This window comes from Parasteatoda tepidariorum, chromosome 1, assembly GCF_043381705.1.
Source record: "Parasteatoda tepidariorum isolate YZ-2023 chromosome 1, CAS_Ptep_4.0, whole genome shotgun sequence".
NCBI lineage: Eukaryota > Metazoa > Arthropoda > Arachnida > Araneae > Theridiidae > Parasteatoda > Parasteatoda tepidariorum.
In genome coordinates this window covers 71,050,527-71,068,927 of record NC_092204.1, presented here as the reverse complement: position 1 = coordinate 71,068,927, position 18,401 = coordinate 71,050,527, and the positions used below count along the sequence as shown (strand labels likewise).

Sequence of the window (18,401 nt, the reverse complement as noted above, 5' to 3'; positions counted from 1 at the left end):
CTTGAAGCACTTTTTAAAAATGCTACGCACCCTGTTAGCTTAAAATATTTTTAAAATTTTACCCATACCTATATCATTTACACATACCAATGATGACTTGGAGAAGTAAATGAAATTTACCAAGATGTCTTTCTTTGTTGAGTTTATGATTATAATAACTATTTACAGATAAAAAAATGAATATTAATCTTGAATATAAGCTGATAAAATATCTAGCTCTCCCTTGCTAACAAATAAAATAAACTGAGTTTTTAAGTTCCACCTTTGAAAATTTGATTTCCGGAAACCTTTGTGATCAATGATTTTTTTAGACGTCTTAACCTTCGATCTCCAGACACTTCCGGATCACGGTTAGCGAAAAATCCGGAAATCCGGATTTTTTCCGGAGCACAATCAGCCCTGATTAAGATTCGAACATTATATTATAAGTTATACGAGGTGGTCTGCTTATTCTTTTGCGCGCTATTGATATAAAAAATGTAATAAGGAAATAGATATTTCAAAATTATCATAGATAAATTATTATTTTTTAAATTATTGTTATTGATGCCAAAATCATTAATTTTTGTAAAATCTAATTAACACTAACAGATAAAAATAACACAAAGCACCCATTAAACAGTAATAAGAGGACACACCTGTAACCAACTAAGAAGGCTGCCAAAATGCTCGGTTAAGAATGTGCATCACTTAAAATATGTATTCATAATATATATATATAAGCAATACAATTACGAAACTGTCTTAGACTAACACCCAATCCTCTCCATTAGCTTTATCTGAACTGTTACTTCTCTGCCTTTGTTTGCTTCGGATGATTTCTAACTGAGTTTTCAAATTTTGTCGCAGTTGTAAAAGGCTATCCTGCATTACAATAAGAAACATTAAGAGTGACATAGAGAGTGAATCATTTAAGTAAAATATATAAATAACATTCATGCTTACATTTTCTTTTTTAAGTTGAATAAATTCGTCAATATAAGAGTTGGAATTATCACCCTCCTTTAATTGGGCTTCATAATCATTCCTAGAAATAGAAAAAGTCACATTAAAATGCTATTAAATATATCACTTATCAAAATCATGAAAGTATAAAATGAATCTTTGGAAACATCAAGCAATTGAAAAATCAGTTTGATTTATTCCTTTTAATTATGAATAGACAATATATTTATTACAATATGCAGGGAATTAAAAATAAGACAGGATCAATAGTTTAGATTTTGAGATTAGCACAAAGTCTTATGCCTAAACAATTCTAAACTTAGCATAACAGTTTGAGTTCTTTTTTTCTCAACTTTATTTATATATCTATTTAGTTACAGTCATTTAAAATGGATAAGATACAGTATAAAAAATGTTAAGTAATATAAAATCACACCAAGAAGTTTAATTTTATCTAAAATGCATATTTAACATTACTGAACACTTTTATAAAAAAAGAAATTAAGTTAAAATATAAGCAACAAATTAACATTTAATAGAAATGAATAGAATAAGTAGTATTTATGCATTTTATTTGATTTTTTAAGGCATTAATATTTAAACTGGAATCCATACAACAACTTCTAGAATTGAATGAATCTACAACATATGCATTCAGCAAACTGAGTGCTTTACTCTCACACATAAAGACTTTAAAATTTAGAGTGAAAAATATTATGTGACTATATATCATTGGGGAAAAAAAGGAAATTTAAAAGAAGGATGCTTAAATTTTATGAAAAATAAGTCCAGGTGATATTAATAGGTAGATTTCCTTTTCTGGCGGGTGGTATACTTTTATTCCTCACTCAACATAGAGAATATATGAAATAAGATAGGTAAAATTTTGGAACAAGTTCATTTAATGAAATTTTGAACATGAAATTATTAAAAAAAAAGTAATTACAAAATTTAATTCATGTAATTAATTAAACACAAAATTCATCAACATATTCAACACAATTCATAAAAATATTAAACAGAAAACTAGTAAATTGTTTAAGTTATTAAAAGCAATTATAAATTAAAACAGAAAGGAAAAAATATGAGACCCTATTTGAATAGTGGTTCATTATCACTTTTGTTCATTTTTGGGAAAAGAGTTTTAAAGTCTGGGTGTATTTTTTATCTCTCCCGCAAGAAGAGCAAGTGGGGCTCTTCCTTAAGATAAACTAGAGGTGTATTAGTTATGAAATAAAAATGGCAATGATTTGCATTAACTTGAAAATGAAGCTAATTGCCCTTTTTAATAGATGAGGTTAAGCCACAATTCAAATAAGCTCATCATATAATTAATTTACTTTTTTTCAGTCAGCAATGTAATTTCATTGAGTTGTCGGAACAATTCACGGGCAAGATCTAGATGCTTTTCATAAATTTCTACAGATTCTGGACATTGAGCAGGTGGAAGTGGCTGTTAAGATAAAAAGACATAAACATTTAAATATTTTTCACACATTAATAAAAATTGCAGGACTTAATAAAATTATTATCTTACTTGAAGTTTTGGTTCCAACAAGAAAAAATAATTTCCTGAATATGATATATTATTCATCATCTCCTCAGAAACTAAAAATAAATAATTGAACAGAAAATGTTATATACATAAAAAGGAAAACATTTTTTTAACTATTCATATTATCAAGAACTATGTTTAACGAAAAGTTACAGTAAGTAACAATCCTACAAAAATACACTCAATTAACACCTGACTTAAGAGGGAAAAAACTGACTAATAGCTATTTAAAGAAATTAAAGTTGGAAAGTCGAAAAGAAAGAGCTTAAAAAAAATGTTTGAGAAAAAAAATTATCCATATTACATTATAAGAGATAATGTATATCAGAAATGCTTTTAAAAATGCAGCGATATCATAAAAATGCCTATAAAAAACAAAGATTTCATAATGATTCACAAAAGCAAAACAGAAAAAAAAACTAATCTTAATTTTTGAAAAAAATTTTTAAAGCTAAACATTACAGTTTTCCAATTACCGCAATTTTAAAAAAAAGCGACAATTAAAGTCTAATAGAGACCCTCTTAGTTGTAGAGTCATAATAAAAACCTCTATAAAAACCTAGGTTTTTTGAAGAAGACAAAGCTAGATAGAAACTTAAACAAAAATCGTTCTTATTTCTTAAACTATAAATCTTAATTTAACTTTTTCACATTGCTGTATTTTAAGAAAAAAGTGACTATAAATTAAATGATTAGAAACACTCTTTAAAAGGTGCTGTCAAAATAAAAATGCTGCTAAAAAGAAAAGTTAAAGAGAAACAGAAATTTCTTTTTTTAATTCTGAAATGTAACTTTAACATTGAGAATCAAAGTATCTATTTAACCATACAAGAAAAAGTGACAATAAAAGAATAAAGTCAATTCGAAACGCTCTGTTACATGCTTTGCTTTAGTTAAAACAGAAAAGCAAACAAAAATGAAACAAAACAAAAAAATTCTCAATTATTAAAACACAAAGTGTTAAAAAAAATGGTAAAATTCATGAATATAATGAGAAAAATCAAATAAAAAAATCAGAGGTTATTAAGTTTATGGTTCAGTATTAAGTAATCTAGTTTCAAATCTTCCCATTTTGCTTTTCCATGCATCTTTCAGAACATAAATTAACAAGTTTTAGGAACTTAACGAATATGTGTAAAAACCATTTAAAAAGAAATACGATTTTAGATTATTCTCTACGAAGTCAATTAAAATTTCTCCAAAAAACTTGCTCCAAAATAATTTTCCTTTATCGAATATTTGGCCAACCGAATATTCAGCAAAAAGGGGCGAATTCCGAATAGTGGCCGAATATTCGTTACACCCTTAATTTAAATTAGCATTTATGACAAGTGATTAAACTTCAAAGGACAAAGATATCACTTACAATTGTTTTTTACACTTTCTTCACTTAAAACTGGAATTTGAAAATATTCTAAATCTTTAGGAAAACTACTCAAGACCTCTGGTGCTTTAAGATGTGGTGAATCACATGATCCAGATCTCCTATGACCTAAAAATAATTTTTTTAAAAATATATTAATTTGATCACATAAGTAGCATGAAGATCATACATACAACTTTAAAAAATACAATTTTTATATTTATATATATAAAATGGTATTTTTCAGATATCTGGTAATAAAAAAAGAAGAAAAAAAATTACAACTGAAGAATTTTATATTTTCAAGAGTAAGGTACTTGGAAACAAATTTAGTAAGCCCAAAACTTTAAAAATCTCTGTAAACAGTTTTTCATTTTACTCTGTAATCAGTTTTTCATTTATGTCAAAAAGACAAAAAAGTTTCAAACTTAACCACACCAAAAGTAATTAAAAATTTAAATTAAGTAAGACCTGTTGCTCATTTTTAGATATGTAAGCCCAAAAGCCGAATTATATTATCTATGATATGCAACAAGACTCTAGGTAATTTCAGATGTCCTGCAGGTATCATCAAAAGTTAAGAAACAACTGTCACAAGTTAAAGTGAGGAATCATTTTATTTTCCAAATGAATTTTGCAAAAAAAGAATAAATAGTAAGATATCACTTTATATTTGCCATTATAATGAAACAATTCACACTTTTTAGACATAAATTGCTCTGCACAGATTTAGATAGTTTGGCAACGTTTATTACAGTTTTGAGCACTTTTTGCTTTAAGAAGAGTACATGGTTACAGAAAAAAAATAAAAAGTATGTCTATCGCTAATACTTTTAGCTAAACTGAACTATGCAGCACAAAAAAAATATCATGACAGAATTTAATTTAAAAACTAATGACTGCATCAACAATATTTTCATATCAAAATATTCTTTTAACATTTATCTACAACTGGGCAGAGCTTTAGATTTCAAATAGTTTTAGTGTTACAGGAGAAGCGCTTGCGGCCAAAATATAAAACAGTAGCGATGTCAATAACACAGAAATTTTTATAACAAATAGAGACAGTTTTGAGTTTTCGAAATGTGGAAAATTTTTGGAAACATAAAAGATAATAAACTAGAAAATTTATTAACATTTAAAGGAAGTTATGGGGGGGAATTAAAACTAACCTAAATTAGTAGGCAATTTCATATCTGAATTAGAAAAATCGGCTGATCGCCGCTTCTTCATATCCTTTGCATACTTCTCTCCAGCATTTTCGACACATAAGAATTTACTATCAACAAAGCTAGACAATGGAGATCCAGGTATATCCTCCTAAAGATAAAAAACTTAAACTATAATACAGTTATTATGATTTTATAAGGAAAATAATATTGATTATACATTATGGATTTAACAGTTAGGGAATTCAACTATAAGTAAATATTTATTATACACGTTCAAGTATTTTAGTGATTTATGTTTAATCAATTGATTGAATTGTATAAAAAATGTTCAATTTAATGTGTCTTTCCATTAATAAAGCTCATTTTTGCTTGAATAAAAATCTTTTGTTGAAAAATAATACAGACTAATTTAGAAAAGATTACTCAAAAGAACTGTTAAAATATTTCATGTATTAAGACAAAAACATGGAGAATTAAAAACATGACCAACATAATTACAATAAAAATATGAACTACAAGCAAACTAAAATAATCGATTTCATAATGTATAATAGTTTTTGTATTTATTTTGTAAGGTTTTCTCACAATGCAAATTTTCCGCAATGCTATGACGGATAACTGATTTTTCCGGTTTTCTGAATCGTTACAAAAGGCCGTTTCTTTATTGTCAAACTCAACTAAAAAAATATATATATACTTAGAATAATTTTAAAAAACTCGTACTTCTTTTGACAGTGTAGGAAACTAATGATTACTTCTAAAGTTATGGTAAACATCTTTTAAAAAAGAAAGAAGAATTCTGAAATCATTTGAGGAAAATGATTTTTTTTTTTAAATGGCTGGAAAATTTATCGAATTTCGTTCCAGTTTTCTGACATTCTGATTTCCGGATAAGAGGTTTTGTACTGTATAATTCAAATTTTACTGTGACACGGTAAACAATGGGCAGGTTAAGATTGAAACCATGGACTGAAGTTTAACTTCGCAGCTTTAGCGCAGGGCAATGAAAAAGTACTAAACATTGTTTTATAGCTGATATAGTGAATGAAATTTTTAAAAAGATGAAGAAATGAAACATTTTTCAATTTCATAGACTTTTGAATCACTTTTTAACAATTTCATAGACTTTTGAATCACTTCAAAGTAAAATAAAGAAGCAAAAAACTTTCTACGTAAATAAGATGAGAAATTTTAAAAGATTTCTTGAGGGAAAAAAAGGCATTAATACCAGTTTTTGTGGAAGAACAGTTTTATAACCAGAACTGCCAGTCTCCGGTTTTGGAGCAGAACTTGTGGTAGGGGTAGATTCTTCGCTAACACTAATTTCTAAATTGAATGGATTAAATTAGATTAGTGAATTAAGATATACAAAAATTTATAATTCTGATTACTATGAAAACACTTAAAATATAATTTTAGGTATGCAAAAAAATGAAATAACTTGAAATGTTCTTCCCATCTATACATTTTGTAAAAGTATGAAAATTTTAAGTGAAAGTTTTACAAGATTTGTAAAAAAGTTGTAGTTACTTTTCTTATCATTTTAATTAAAAATACTTAATCTTTTGAACGTTAGTCTCGATTTTTTTAAAAATTTTTACTGAATGTTTCCAGGCATGAAAAAAAGTTTTTATTTTCTAGGGAGGTTTAAGTCTTTATTATTAGTACTGCTTAGCGAGGATATTATAATATAATTTGGAAGATTAATGAAAAATAAAGCAAAATTATAAACACTATTATAAACAAAAAAAAATTAAAATTCTAAATTTTAATTAAAAATTTATAGTTTGCTAATACAAAATATTTTTTTGTAGTTGAAAAGCATGCCGAAAAAATAATTTAATATAAAAAATAATTATGCTTAAAAACATTTTGATAAAATTGCAAACAATTCTAAATTAAATATCCATATAATTAAAGTTAAAAAAAAAATTTAAAAAGCATTACTTAATTGAAAGAAAAAACACACAAATAATTAGTCATAAATGTGTTAATCCTACAATATTAAATCTATTCATGTCAGAAATAGAAGAAAAAAAAAGTAAATTTAAAAGTAAATTTAAAACCAATATACTGCTTTACAAAATTACACATTTTTTGAACCACTGTCCTTTAGAGTGATTCTATGAAAGTGAATAGAAAGGCATAGCATAATTATGAAATTTGATATATAATTCATATGATAACTCTTTTAATCTTATAGCGTAAGATTTTCCTTCTAACATTAATCTGCCTAGAAAATTTCTAGTTAGAATAGTTAGAGAATTTGCTTTATGATGACAAAGAATGTACTTCTAAAAATAGAAAGTGTTTAAATCAAGAAAAAACTCATAAGGTTAAAAGCGAACATAAAAAAAAGAAAAAAGGAATGGGTGAAGCATGTATGCGAGGCTAGAATTAAATGAGAAAGAAACACATTACTCTTTTAATTTTTACATTATAATTAAAATATTCCTTCCCACTATAACCTTACATTTCAAATTCCCTTTTCATTTTTATGTGTAAAAAAATTAATCTATTATAGTGTATTCAAAATTTCAAATAATATATTAAATAAAGAAGGGTTAAAAGAAGAAAAAAAACTCTAAAAGGTTTGGAAAAATAACGTGCAGATATAGGCTAAACATAAAAAAATGAAGTTGGTAAAAACTAGTAATCGGAATCATATTACACATTAACATAGTATTAATACAGTTAATTTCTTACGTACATTATTAAGGTTTCTAGTCTGAAAAAATATCAATTTAAAATTAACTTTTAGGTAGAAGGAAAGGTGCCGCATTCAGTCATAATTCCCATCTTTGTTGCAATTTGAGCACTCCTAATTTAATATTACTAAATATTTTAACCTGCAAGTGAGGGAAGAATCAAACCAGAGAAAAACAATTACATCCTAAAATTATTTTTAAAACAAAGAAACATTTTACAAATTGATTATAAATTTTAACGCTAAATTAAGTGCATATACATAAAACAGTAAGAGATATTTACCTTGTGGTGGTAAAAATGTGATAGGTTTATCAGCTCCTTCCATAAATTGAAATATTTTAGCTAGTTCATTTTGTACTTGTGTCATAGACGGCCTTGTAACTGCATCTTTGTCCCAACATCTGAAATAAAATTTTCATACACAAAATTAGGAAATATTAAAAATTAATAATTAAAATTGAAAATATAACTACTAGGAGAGGAGGGAGAATAAATTAAATATCCATATAAAAAAAAGTTGAATAAATATTTTTATAATTAAAATAGCATTTAAATCATTAGAAAATGAATTAGAAAATTTACTAATCCTCGTTAAACAGCTTTACAATTATTCCTTTTAATATTTATTTTTTCTTAATTTAAAAAAAATAATAATAATAATAACCACTACTCTCTACTGGGTAGCTGTATTGAAGATTTAATACTATAAGCCAATGTTGATAGACAACAACAGTGTCATAAAAATGAGATCAATAAATAAAATTTAACGGGGACACCTTCAGGTTACAGTTAGTTAACTCTAAGTTAGTGTAACTGGCAACTGGTAGAAAATTTAAAAATTAAACATTAAAAAGTATGAGATAATTTTTATTTACCTTGTCATAAGACTCTCAATAGGTTTTGGGCATCCTTTTATTAATGGTGGTCTTTTGCCTAAAATATAAATATTTATAAAAAAAAAACATTTAAAATAAAATACATTCAAATAATTATATAAAGAGGTTGCCTAATTTTTTTTTTTTTTTAAAAAAATTGAAACAGAGTTGTTAAGATTCAAATAATGATTAAAATCGCAATTTAAATCACTTGATTTTTATTTTTAAAAAATCATTGATTTATATTAATTGAGATTTAAACCTTTAGATTTTTTAAAAAAATTATAAATTCATACTAACTTTGATTTTTTTAAGAAAAAATTATGATTAAAGGCAATTGATTTTTTAGAAATATATTACAAGATCGAAAATATTTTCATAAATTATTTTTTAGAGTATGTTTTTTATTCTCATTTCACTGATAATGAAGGTTTCATCCAAAGGAATAATGAATGCGTAAAATATTATATTTCAAAATAGACTAATAAATAAGTATTATTAGAGACTAAATGTGAATAGAGTAATGTTAAACCATTAAATTATGATTCTCCATTACTTTCATGAAAAATAATTTACTGGTAACAAACATAGTTTAACTATACCCATTTAATTTTATGCATATGATTTATACCCATTTAACTTTATGCTTCGCTAAGTAAATCATAATTATAGTTGTAGATAATACAAGTATTGTTCATGATTCAATATCAATTAAAATGTCCCCAATAATAAAAAAAGAAACTCTCCCCAGGTTTTTGTCAGATTTCAACAGTTTTTGATACTTAATGACAGGTTTTTGGTGCGTCATGCAAAAAAACAGTTTTTGACATCAAAGACCCAATCATTCAACCCAAGCGTCACTTATTTTCTCTCAAAGTAATTCAAATTTTCATTGATGATATAGGCATTTAACTGTAAAAAGTAATTTTAATAAATAAAGTACAAGTGAACCTCATTAGCATAAATACATTTTATGTAAACTTCTTATTAAGTGAACTAATTTCTGATTCTTCATTTTTACATTTTTATTAATTTCTACATAATTCTTCATTGTGAGGGAATAAAAGAACATCCATAAGAGCAGGGACATAGGTAAGGGGGGTATTCAGGGTGTTCAAACACCCCCCATTGTACAGAGCAATGTTTCTTTTTTTTAATACTATATATAATTTTTCCTTAATTTTACAAACTTTTTAAATATTTTATTTACTGAAAAAAAATGTAGAATTCCCATGACATTTTATTTTGAGGCTTTTATTAGTCTGTAACAGAAATAAAATAATCACTGCTGCCTCTTTGCTACCCATTCATCAAGAGAGCAACAAACGCTTATCTTGAGTGATTAAATTAGATAGCATCCCTTTCCTCATTGATTTACCACCCACAAAACTTCTCCCCTCAGAAAAGTAGCCAGCCCAGCTCATATTACTCTAAGGGAAAATGTTCTTCCAATGGGTTCTATCTTATCTCATCTACTTTTTAAAATATCGGCTATACACAGATCCTATTTACGGTCATAAAATGCATGCCTCAAACAAAGAATTCTCTTGGATTTCTAGGACTGCATATATATGTTAACCTTTTCAAGACATAAAAACTTCCTTGGCAATTTTTTCGGTCATTCTGTCTGGGAACTTTGTTTTAGACACTCATCCTAAAAGCTCTAAGTTTTAGATTTTTCCTTTTGNAGCCCTTCTCCCTTCCCTCTCCTCCTCTTTTCAGTTGTATAGGAATGTACTACGATATTTTCCCTTTTCTTAATACTTTTCCTTTTTATTTAATCAAAATATTTTTTAAAATTTCCATGATACTTTTCTTTAGAACTATGTTTAATGCAGTTTGCAGTTTCATATAGTGTTTCAAGTTGAAAGATTTTAATCTATATGAAAATCCAGAGAGAAACTAACGTACTTCCTTCCTCTATGACTTTCCACACGCTAATGGGGAAAGCATGTGAAGTGTTGCCATAGGAAAAGAGTTCTGCTCTACGCCACCTGCAGCCCATTTCGATCGCGAATAGTCCGCGACCTTACGAAACACGGATTTTTCATTCAATTTATTTACGAAATATTTTGAGGCTTTGTATCTAATTTTTTTTCTTGTGCTGTATATCTTTTGTATTTATTAATAATTTTTGTTACATTATTAGAGTTTTACACCTTCTATGTAGTTCAACAGGATATTATTGAAATAAACAAAGACAAAAATTTGTCGGAAGATATATTCATTTACCTACTTCTGCGAATATACCAATATCTACGAGTAATTTTCGATAAATGCTACAATTTAATGTAACTGCCATTGAAATCTGATATCATAGAATAAAATGACAATTTTTTTTAAAGTTTATTTAACACCATTATTATTAGCTTTTTGGAATGATTTTACACACTGTCATTTTCCTGCGTTCTCTAAATAATTAATGTAAACTATATTATTCTATCTGAGCTGTTAAATAAAGTCTTGTGATTAATAGCACAATGACTAACTAAAAATGAAATGGAACATGGAAGTAAAAGCTATAAAATTACAAATTGTAATTTTTCTGGCACTTGAATGTCAAGGAATAATTGCAAACTGCTAAATGCCTGTTAACTATTGTACAATGCTCTCTATAAGGTATTAATTACAGTAACCTTAATAAACTAGTACTTTTTTAAAAAAAAAAATATAGTAATCCAATCCAAAAGGTTAAAAATTTAAAAAAAAATTTCCTATGTGTCGTATTTTCCGAAAATTACCCATATATTCTACTTCGTAAAGAATTTATTTTTTTACATATTATTTTGGCTGCTTAAACGCATTATAATTTGCGGTGAACAGATTAATTTTTATTGATATTTTATACGTGAATTTTTGACAATAACGGTGGTTTTGTTTTAATGTTCTTTTTATTTGAATTTCGCTTATGTCCCAATCGAAGGGAAGCGATCAACGACGTTTATGTCTTGCCTTTATTTTGATCTCATTTAGATCACTGGTTGTGATTTTTAGTTTTAAATGAAGCTTACAGTGAAAATTTCTGTATTAGATTATTTTATCAAAACCAAAATGAGTTTACTTGTATGTATGTAACTGGTTTAATTAAATTACATCTAGTTAATAAATTCCTCAATCACAAAGCACCCCCCATGAAAAAACTATACCTATGTGCTTGCATAAGAGACTGTTCTGAAATCATTAAAAATACAGAGTAGTTTTTAACAAATTATAAAATAACACAAAACAGAGGGACTATTAAAATAATTATATAGCAAAAGATCATTTTGTTTTGAAATCATTAAAACTAGAAATCAATATTCAACAAAAACAGACAACAGCATATGGAGAGTTAATTACCATTATGTACAGCCCACATGATACCAAAAGCAGTAGCACCTTCACCATCATGGAAAGGTTTTTTTCTAGTCAGAACTTCCCATAAAATAATGGCCCAGCTAAAAACATCACATTTCTCACTATATGTAGAGCCTACAAATAAACATCAAACAATAAGTCTTTAAAATTTCAATATTATAAAAATGATAAACTAAATATAAAAAATCATTATTTTACCCTCAAAGACTTCAGGTGCCATCCAAGCTGCACTGCCTTTACTATTAGTCATATTTGTGTGTATATCACAAGCTGTACCAAAATCACAGATTTTCAAAACAGTTCCGCCATTTATTAACAAGAGACTGGAAAAAAGACAATAAGTAAAAAGCCATTGAGTAATTTTCACACAAAAAAATATATCACTTCATATCTGCAATATATTTATTTATTATGACTACACTAGTGCATTTCAATATTCCATGATATACAATAGAATCATTTACAAGTTTTTTTACTTGTTAAAAAGTCATATTAAATCCAAAAATGTATGGTTACTAAATAAAGGCTAATGCAATTACTTCTCTATAAAACTAAAATTATAAATTTAGATATTAACCTCCTAATGAAAGGTCAATTTTCAAGAAAACGGTCATAAAAGTGCCTATTTTTTGACATCTAGTTAAAAATAAACTGACATCTAGTTTAAAATAAACTAACTACCTACAATTACCTTAAAAATATCTTGATACTGCCATCTGGTGTGTAAAATGAGAAGTAAAATGTTTTCCGGGCAAAAGAAATGAATTAGTTTTATTCTTATTGGTGCATTACTACTGAACACTCCAGCACTGAAATTTCACAGGAGAAAGAAATAGAGGACGAAACCTCACCATGCCATTTTCATCGGAGTGAGAAGGAAGGGGTTAAAAGAATCTAATCTATTTATTTATATGTTAATAAAGATACTTTACTAATTGTTAGTTCGCAAAAAAAGAAACTATTGAAAGACACATATCAGACTTCTATCATCATGACAAAAACACAAATCTACAAGTTTCAGTAGATTGTTTCATCTATCACAAGAAAAGAAATTGTGAGCAAGCAACACCATTTTATCTAATAATGAAGAATGTTAGTTTGCAAGAAAGCAAGCTATTGAATAACACACATAATATTTATCAGACCTCTTAAAATATACCATAATAAAGACACAAGCCTACAAGTTTCAGAAGATTGTTTCATCTATCAGAAGAAAAGAAATTGAGACCTAGCAACATCGAATGATGAAGAAACAGTCTTTTGAATTGCATAGCTTTGTGTGTCATTTAACTTTCATTCACTTAAGGAAGTACACTAAGCATTTAGCGTTTACTTTAGTTATAATGAAATTATTTACTTAGGTGGTTTAAGGTCACGATGAATAAGAGGTGGCTTCATGTTATGAAGGTATGCAACACCATTTGCAGTTTGGAGAAGCCAGCTAATAGCATGAGCAGCTGTGTATACCACTTGTTTCATACAGTGCAGAACTAAAATGTAATCAATTTACTCAAATATAAAAATCATTTTATAACATTTCTATAAAACAAAAATATATTAATATCAACATTTATTTTTCTTATTGTTAATTCTAACACCAGTAACAAAATTAATGTTGCAAATATTCAGAGAAATTAAATATCTATTGGATTAATAGTTAGTTTGCAGAGCAGAATTATTTTTTATTCAAATAAAATTTTTTTTAACGGTCTGGAAGTTAAAATAAAAACATATTGAATATTTTTAATGTAAAAATTAACTTACAATTCAAAAATCATTTTTAAAGATCAATTTAAAGATCTATCAACTTTGTAAGTAACCTTGCATGTAATATACAATTTTGGTCATTAACATGATTCTAATAAATGTTAAATATAGTTTATCAAGTTTTTTCTTCCTTTAGTTGTAGTTTTTATTTCTTTTTTTATTAAATAAGATACATTAACTGAATATTTTACTTGACCTCTACGAAATTAAAAGTAACCAAATAGGGTAATACTTATTTAGACATAAGAATTCTTGTTCCATTCATTAATTAATTAAAAATATTGCATTAACATTTAAAATTTATTTTATTTGTACATGCTGACATAAGTGATTAAGTCGACATAAATTTTTGTTGCATGAAATATAATACTGTGCTTTTTATTCAATATTGATTAACTCTCTAAGTGTTAAGGTTTGGAGAAATTTGCCTGCTTATTTTTTTTCAATTGGTACATAGAGAGAAAGTAGTTTGCTTTTTCAGAAAGCAACTAGGTTATAAATTGTGAAAATCTCAAATTAAATGCTCAGAAAGTTAAAAATAAAAACTAATACTATATCTTTAAATAAAAAGTATAAATAACTAGGAGGAACTTTAATATTTTAGTTTTTTGCATAAAATATGTTCAATGTTGAATAGATTTAATTAAAAAAGACTTGATAAAGAACAACATAAACAATGATTTTTAAACAAAAATTATTAATATATATTAAATTTGATTGTAAATAATAATTTCTATGAGTAAGATAGAATCAGTTAAAAAAATAAACTTACCATTGTACAAAGAACCGCCTTCAGCATACTCCATAACTAAACATACCTTTAAAAAAAAATTATCCTAAATTAAAACTGCAATTTAAAGTGACAGATAAATGAATCTTATTATTATTTTTTTAAAATTTACTTACTGGAGTTTTTGTACAGGCTCCATACAACTTAACAATATTTGGATGATTAACTCTTGACAGCTGTTGCACCTTAAAAAATCAGAAAACTCCTTTTAGGAATCATGATCTTTTTATATCATTACATTATATAGAATCGAAAACTGTATTCTTAGTATTACCTCAACAATAAAAGCCTTTTTTTCTTGTTCAGTTTCTATCATTTTTATAGCAACAACTAAATTTCGCCATTTTCCTTTGCGAACAGTTCCGAAGGAGCCTTTTCCAACGACCTGTTGAAAATAAATCATTTAAGTATTTAAGCAGTTTTTATCTGCATTGGTTATGCTCATTTCAATTTAGTTAATAATTATGAATTTCAAACAAAGGATCCTTTGTGCAGAAAATGAAATGTTTCTGCTATTTTAGAAATAGGAACAAAATTGACTTGTACAAGTATCAAAAAATATTTTACGCACTAAAATTATAAATATATGAATATATACCGTAAGTACATGTCATTTTGACTTAATTTTATTTAAGGATCGACCCAGTTCTGAGTAGTGCAGTCGTGAAAGCTCATATTTTTTAATAGAAGCTTAATTTCTTTATTGAGCTTCATAAAGAATGAATTTTCTAGGAAATGCGAGAGTGAAACTCAGTCTTGATTTTTAAGCCTTTTTTCTATTGATTTGAATGCCATTTATTCAGTTAATAGTTCTCTAACTAATATTCAAATGTTTTTTGTTTTTTTTTACTCCATTGTACTTCCCATACATTTTTCTACAATCCATTGTAATTTTAAGTTCTTAAGTCTTATAGTTTTTGCATAGCATAATAATAGAGCAAAAAAAAGTGAGAAAATTTTCAAAAAAAATAAATAAATAAATAAACACTTAAAATTTAAATAACTTTTGAATAATAAATTTTAAAAAAAATTTTTTTCTTTAAAAAAAAAAAAAAAAAAAAAAAAAGCTTGTGTTGATTAATAATTCTTAAACTAAACATCAAAAGTTAAATTTGTTTAATTCCATTGTAATCCTTGTACATTTTTCAATACAAAATCGCAATTTAAAATTTCTTAATGTTATAATTTTTACACAACAATACACGTAATGTAAGTTTGAAATCTGATCAAAAAGGCTGCGCTTATGAATCTTTCATATAGAGAGATACTATTTATTTATTTGATCAAAAGTTGCAGAGGCATTTATTTACATTTTTAAATGTATGAACATTTTTAAAAATTCTGAGTTTTAAGAAGTTAACATAAATTTTTTGTTTTTAATGTTTATTTAACTAACATATAAAAATCTTGCTATGTTATACATTAAATTAAGAGCAATTTTTACAATCATCTCTGACTGGCTGTGCTAGGGTCAAAACCAAATTTGAATTTATGAACATCATCATCACCTAACAAGGTATGGCCAAGCGAGTCTATGAATACTGAGCTATAGATTGACTCAGTAAATTGTGCTACCAGGCAAATAAACTATTATAACCTGCACATTATTAACATAAAAGCAAGCATTAAAATTATTTTAATAAATGTGATATTTACTGACTTTTTAAACCTTTTATTTCTATACAGAAAAACATGGTCGAGCTAAATATGATTACTTACGATAATAATTTGTAAGATTACTGTATAGTGATAACTTGATGAACATTTAATATCAGAATAAGTAAACAAAGTATAAAATAAAGTACACATAAAAGAATTTAAGTATAAAATAAAAAAAAGATCATCTCACTAATTTTTTTTTCAACTTCTAATATGTAGTATAAATCAAACACAAATGATTTTAAAAAAATTTACCCCTTGCAGCTTTATTTCACGAAAGTCAATCTCCTCCACAAAAGGATTTGTAGCAGCCATCTTTTCTTGAAAGTTTACAACTCAATGAAGCCACATGAGGATTTTAAAATCTGAAAGAAAAGTTATATCTATACAACAAATTAAAGACAAATATACATGAAAAGACTTGGGCAAACATTCATACAAGGTTGGCAAAAGAGCTGACAAGTTTCTTCCCCAGCAAAAAAACAGTTTTAATCATGGATAAAACTGCTGAGTTATGAGTTAAATACTGCCACAAAATTACATTTATAGGTATAAATATAATTATTCACAACTTAATTAACACATTCAATGTAGTAATTAAGGTCAAATATTAATTTTTTTACATATACAAACTAATTTATGTTGAAAAGAGAATGCCTAGAAAGAATTTATTACGTTATATCGTTTCATATTATGGCGAAATGCAATTATTGTCCCATCACTTAAATATTTTAAAAGGAAAGGGAAAAAATCAATAAGTAAATGAAAGAAAATATTTTAAATAATATTTAACTGAAAATTTAATTAATACTTTAAAGAAAATAGAATATAACTATAATTTTAAAGAAATATTAAGAATTTTAACTCTTTAGTGTAAAAACAACTTAGTATAACTTAAAATTTTTTACATTACGTTAAGATCATATTTGGTATGCAAACACAGTGATTTAAAACCAAACTCTTGTTTGTTATTTTATAATGCATTTTGGTCTACCAAGTAATGACAATAAAATAGAAAAACACCTTTGTTTTTTTAATTTCAAAATATATTTTCCTTAACCACACCATTTGCTCTATAGGAATTAAAAATATAATAGATATTGTTTGCTTACATTTTAAAACATAATTGGTCAATTTTATCTAAATTGTTGATGCTTTAGAAATTGGAACAAATTGGCCTTGGTGGCATTTTTTAAATTATACATATAATTAAAAAAAAATTTTATCTTATGCATGCAAACAATAAAACTTTTCATCAAAATAACCTAGTAAAATTTTTATTTGAGTAGAAGTTTATTCTTGTCCTTATTGCCTTTTTTTTTGTTTTTGTTCTGAAGTTAAGAAATGTCAACAATCGAAACTGAAGTTGCAAATTTCTATAATGCGTTAAAATTATTATTTATCTTTTTAATAAAATTCTTATTCATACTAACACTTCTTTTTTTACCTAAATTAGGCGATTTTTTAAACTGATATACCTGGAAAACTAGTCTTGTGATTGATCTAAGGTAAAACTTGTCATTATCACGAAATAGTAACAAAAACACAGCTAATTAATAAAATAAGTTAGTTCAAACGTTTTTTAGATACTGATTTTTACTTGAGATAGACAACAAATACAATTAAAATGAGCAAAAAAGAAAAAAATTTCCCAAGTCTAAGTTTACTGTTATGTGTTAAAAACAAAATTTCTTCAGAGATCCTAAAAGGGACACGAACCTCGTTCCATTTCTATTCCAACCTTAAGAGTTAATAAAAATTTATGGCTGATAGCTTTTTATCTCTTGCTTTAAATAAAGATGAGGGAGAAATTTGATTCCTATTCGCGATCGCAACACTCGAATACGCCATCTGGGGAGAGACCGGTTTCATGCTTTCAGCCCTTCTCCCTTCCCTCTCCTCCTCTTTTCAGTTGTATAGGAATGTACTACGATAATTTCCGTTTTCTTAATATTTTTCCCTTTTATTTAATAAAAATATTTTTTTAAATTTCTATGATACTTTTCTTTAGAACTATGTTTAATGCAGTTTTCAGTTCCATATAGTTTTTTAAGTTAAAAAATTTTAATCTATGTGAAAATCAAGAGAGAAACTAACGTAGTTCCTTCCTCTATGACTTTCCACACGCTAATGGGGAAAGCATGTGAAGTGTTGCCATAGGAAAAGAGTTCTGCTCTACGCCACCTGCAGCCCATTTCGATCGCCAATA

The 18,401-nt window shown here is 26.3% G+C and overlaps 1 protein-coding gene across 5 annotated transcripts in view; it reads right to left on the bottom strand.

Moving 5' to 3' along the window:
• Nucleotides 1-152: 152 nt before the first annotated feature.
• Nucleotides 153-18,401, bottom strand: part of LOC107450902 (mitogen-activated protein kinase kinase kinase 7) — a 20,076-nt gene continuing 1,827 nt past the window's right edge. Inside the window, exons 1-17 of one of the 5 annotated variants that reach the window (XM_016066840.3) lie at nucleotides 17,912-18,324; nucleotides 16,448-16,557; nucleotides 14,808-14,918; nucleotides 14,650-14,718; nucleotides 14,516-14,561; nucleotides 13,334-13,466; nucleotides 12,175-12,299; nucleotides 11,959-12,090; nucleotides 8,620-8,677; nucleotides 8,027-8,145; nucleotides 6,264-6,361; nucleotides 5,036-5,183; nucleotides 3,867-3,992; nucleotides 2,483-2,553; nucleotides 2,286-2,398; nucleotides 946-1,027; nucleotides 153-864 (exon numbers count right to left, since the gene is read on the bottom strand). In XM_016066840.3, coding sequence (XP_015922326.1) covers nucleotides 745-864; nucleotides 946-1,027; nucleotides 2,286-2,398; nucleotides 2,483-2,553; nucleotides 3,867-3,992; nucleotides 5,036-5,183; nucleotides 6,264-6,361; nucleotides 8,027-8,145; nucleotides 8,620-8,677; nucleotides 11,959-12,090; nucleotides 12,175-12,299; nucleotides 13,334-13,466; nucleotides 14,516-14,561; nucleotides 14,650-14,718; nucleotides 14,808-14,918; nucleotides 16,448-16,507 — 1,611 coding nt within the window. In that variant the 5' untranslated portion in view covers nucleotides 16,508-16,557; nucleotides 17,912-18,324 and the 3' untranslated portion in view covers nucleotides 153-744. Of the gene's footprint in view, nucleotides 865-945; nucleotides 1,028-2,285; nucleotides 2,399-2,482; nucleotides 2,554-3,866; nucleotides 3,993-5,035; nucleotides 5,184-6,263; nucleotides 6,362-8,026; nucleotides 8,146-8,619; nucleotides 8,678-11,958; nucleotides 12,091-12,174; nucleotides 12,300-13,333; nucleotides 13,467-14,515; nucleotides 14,562-14,649; nucleotides 14,719-14,807; nucleotides 14,919-16,447; nucleotides 16,558-17,639; nucleotides 18,325-18,401 lie in introns of those variants that run through there. The other 4 variants (XM_016066842.3, XM_016066841.3, XM_043039212.2 and 1 more) reach the window with 4 other exon arrangements.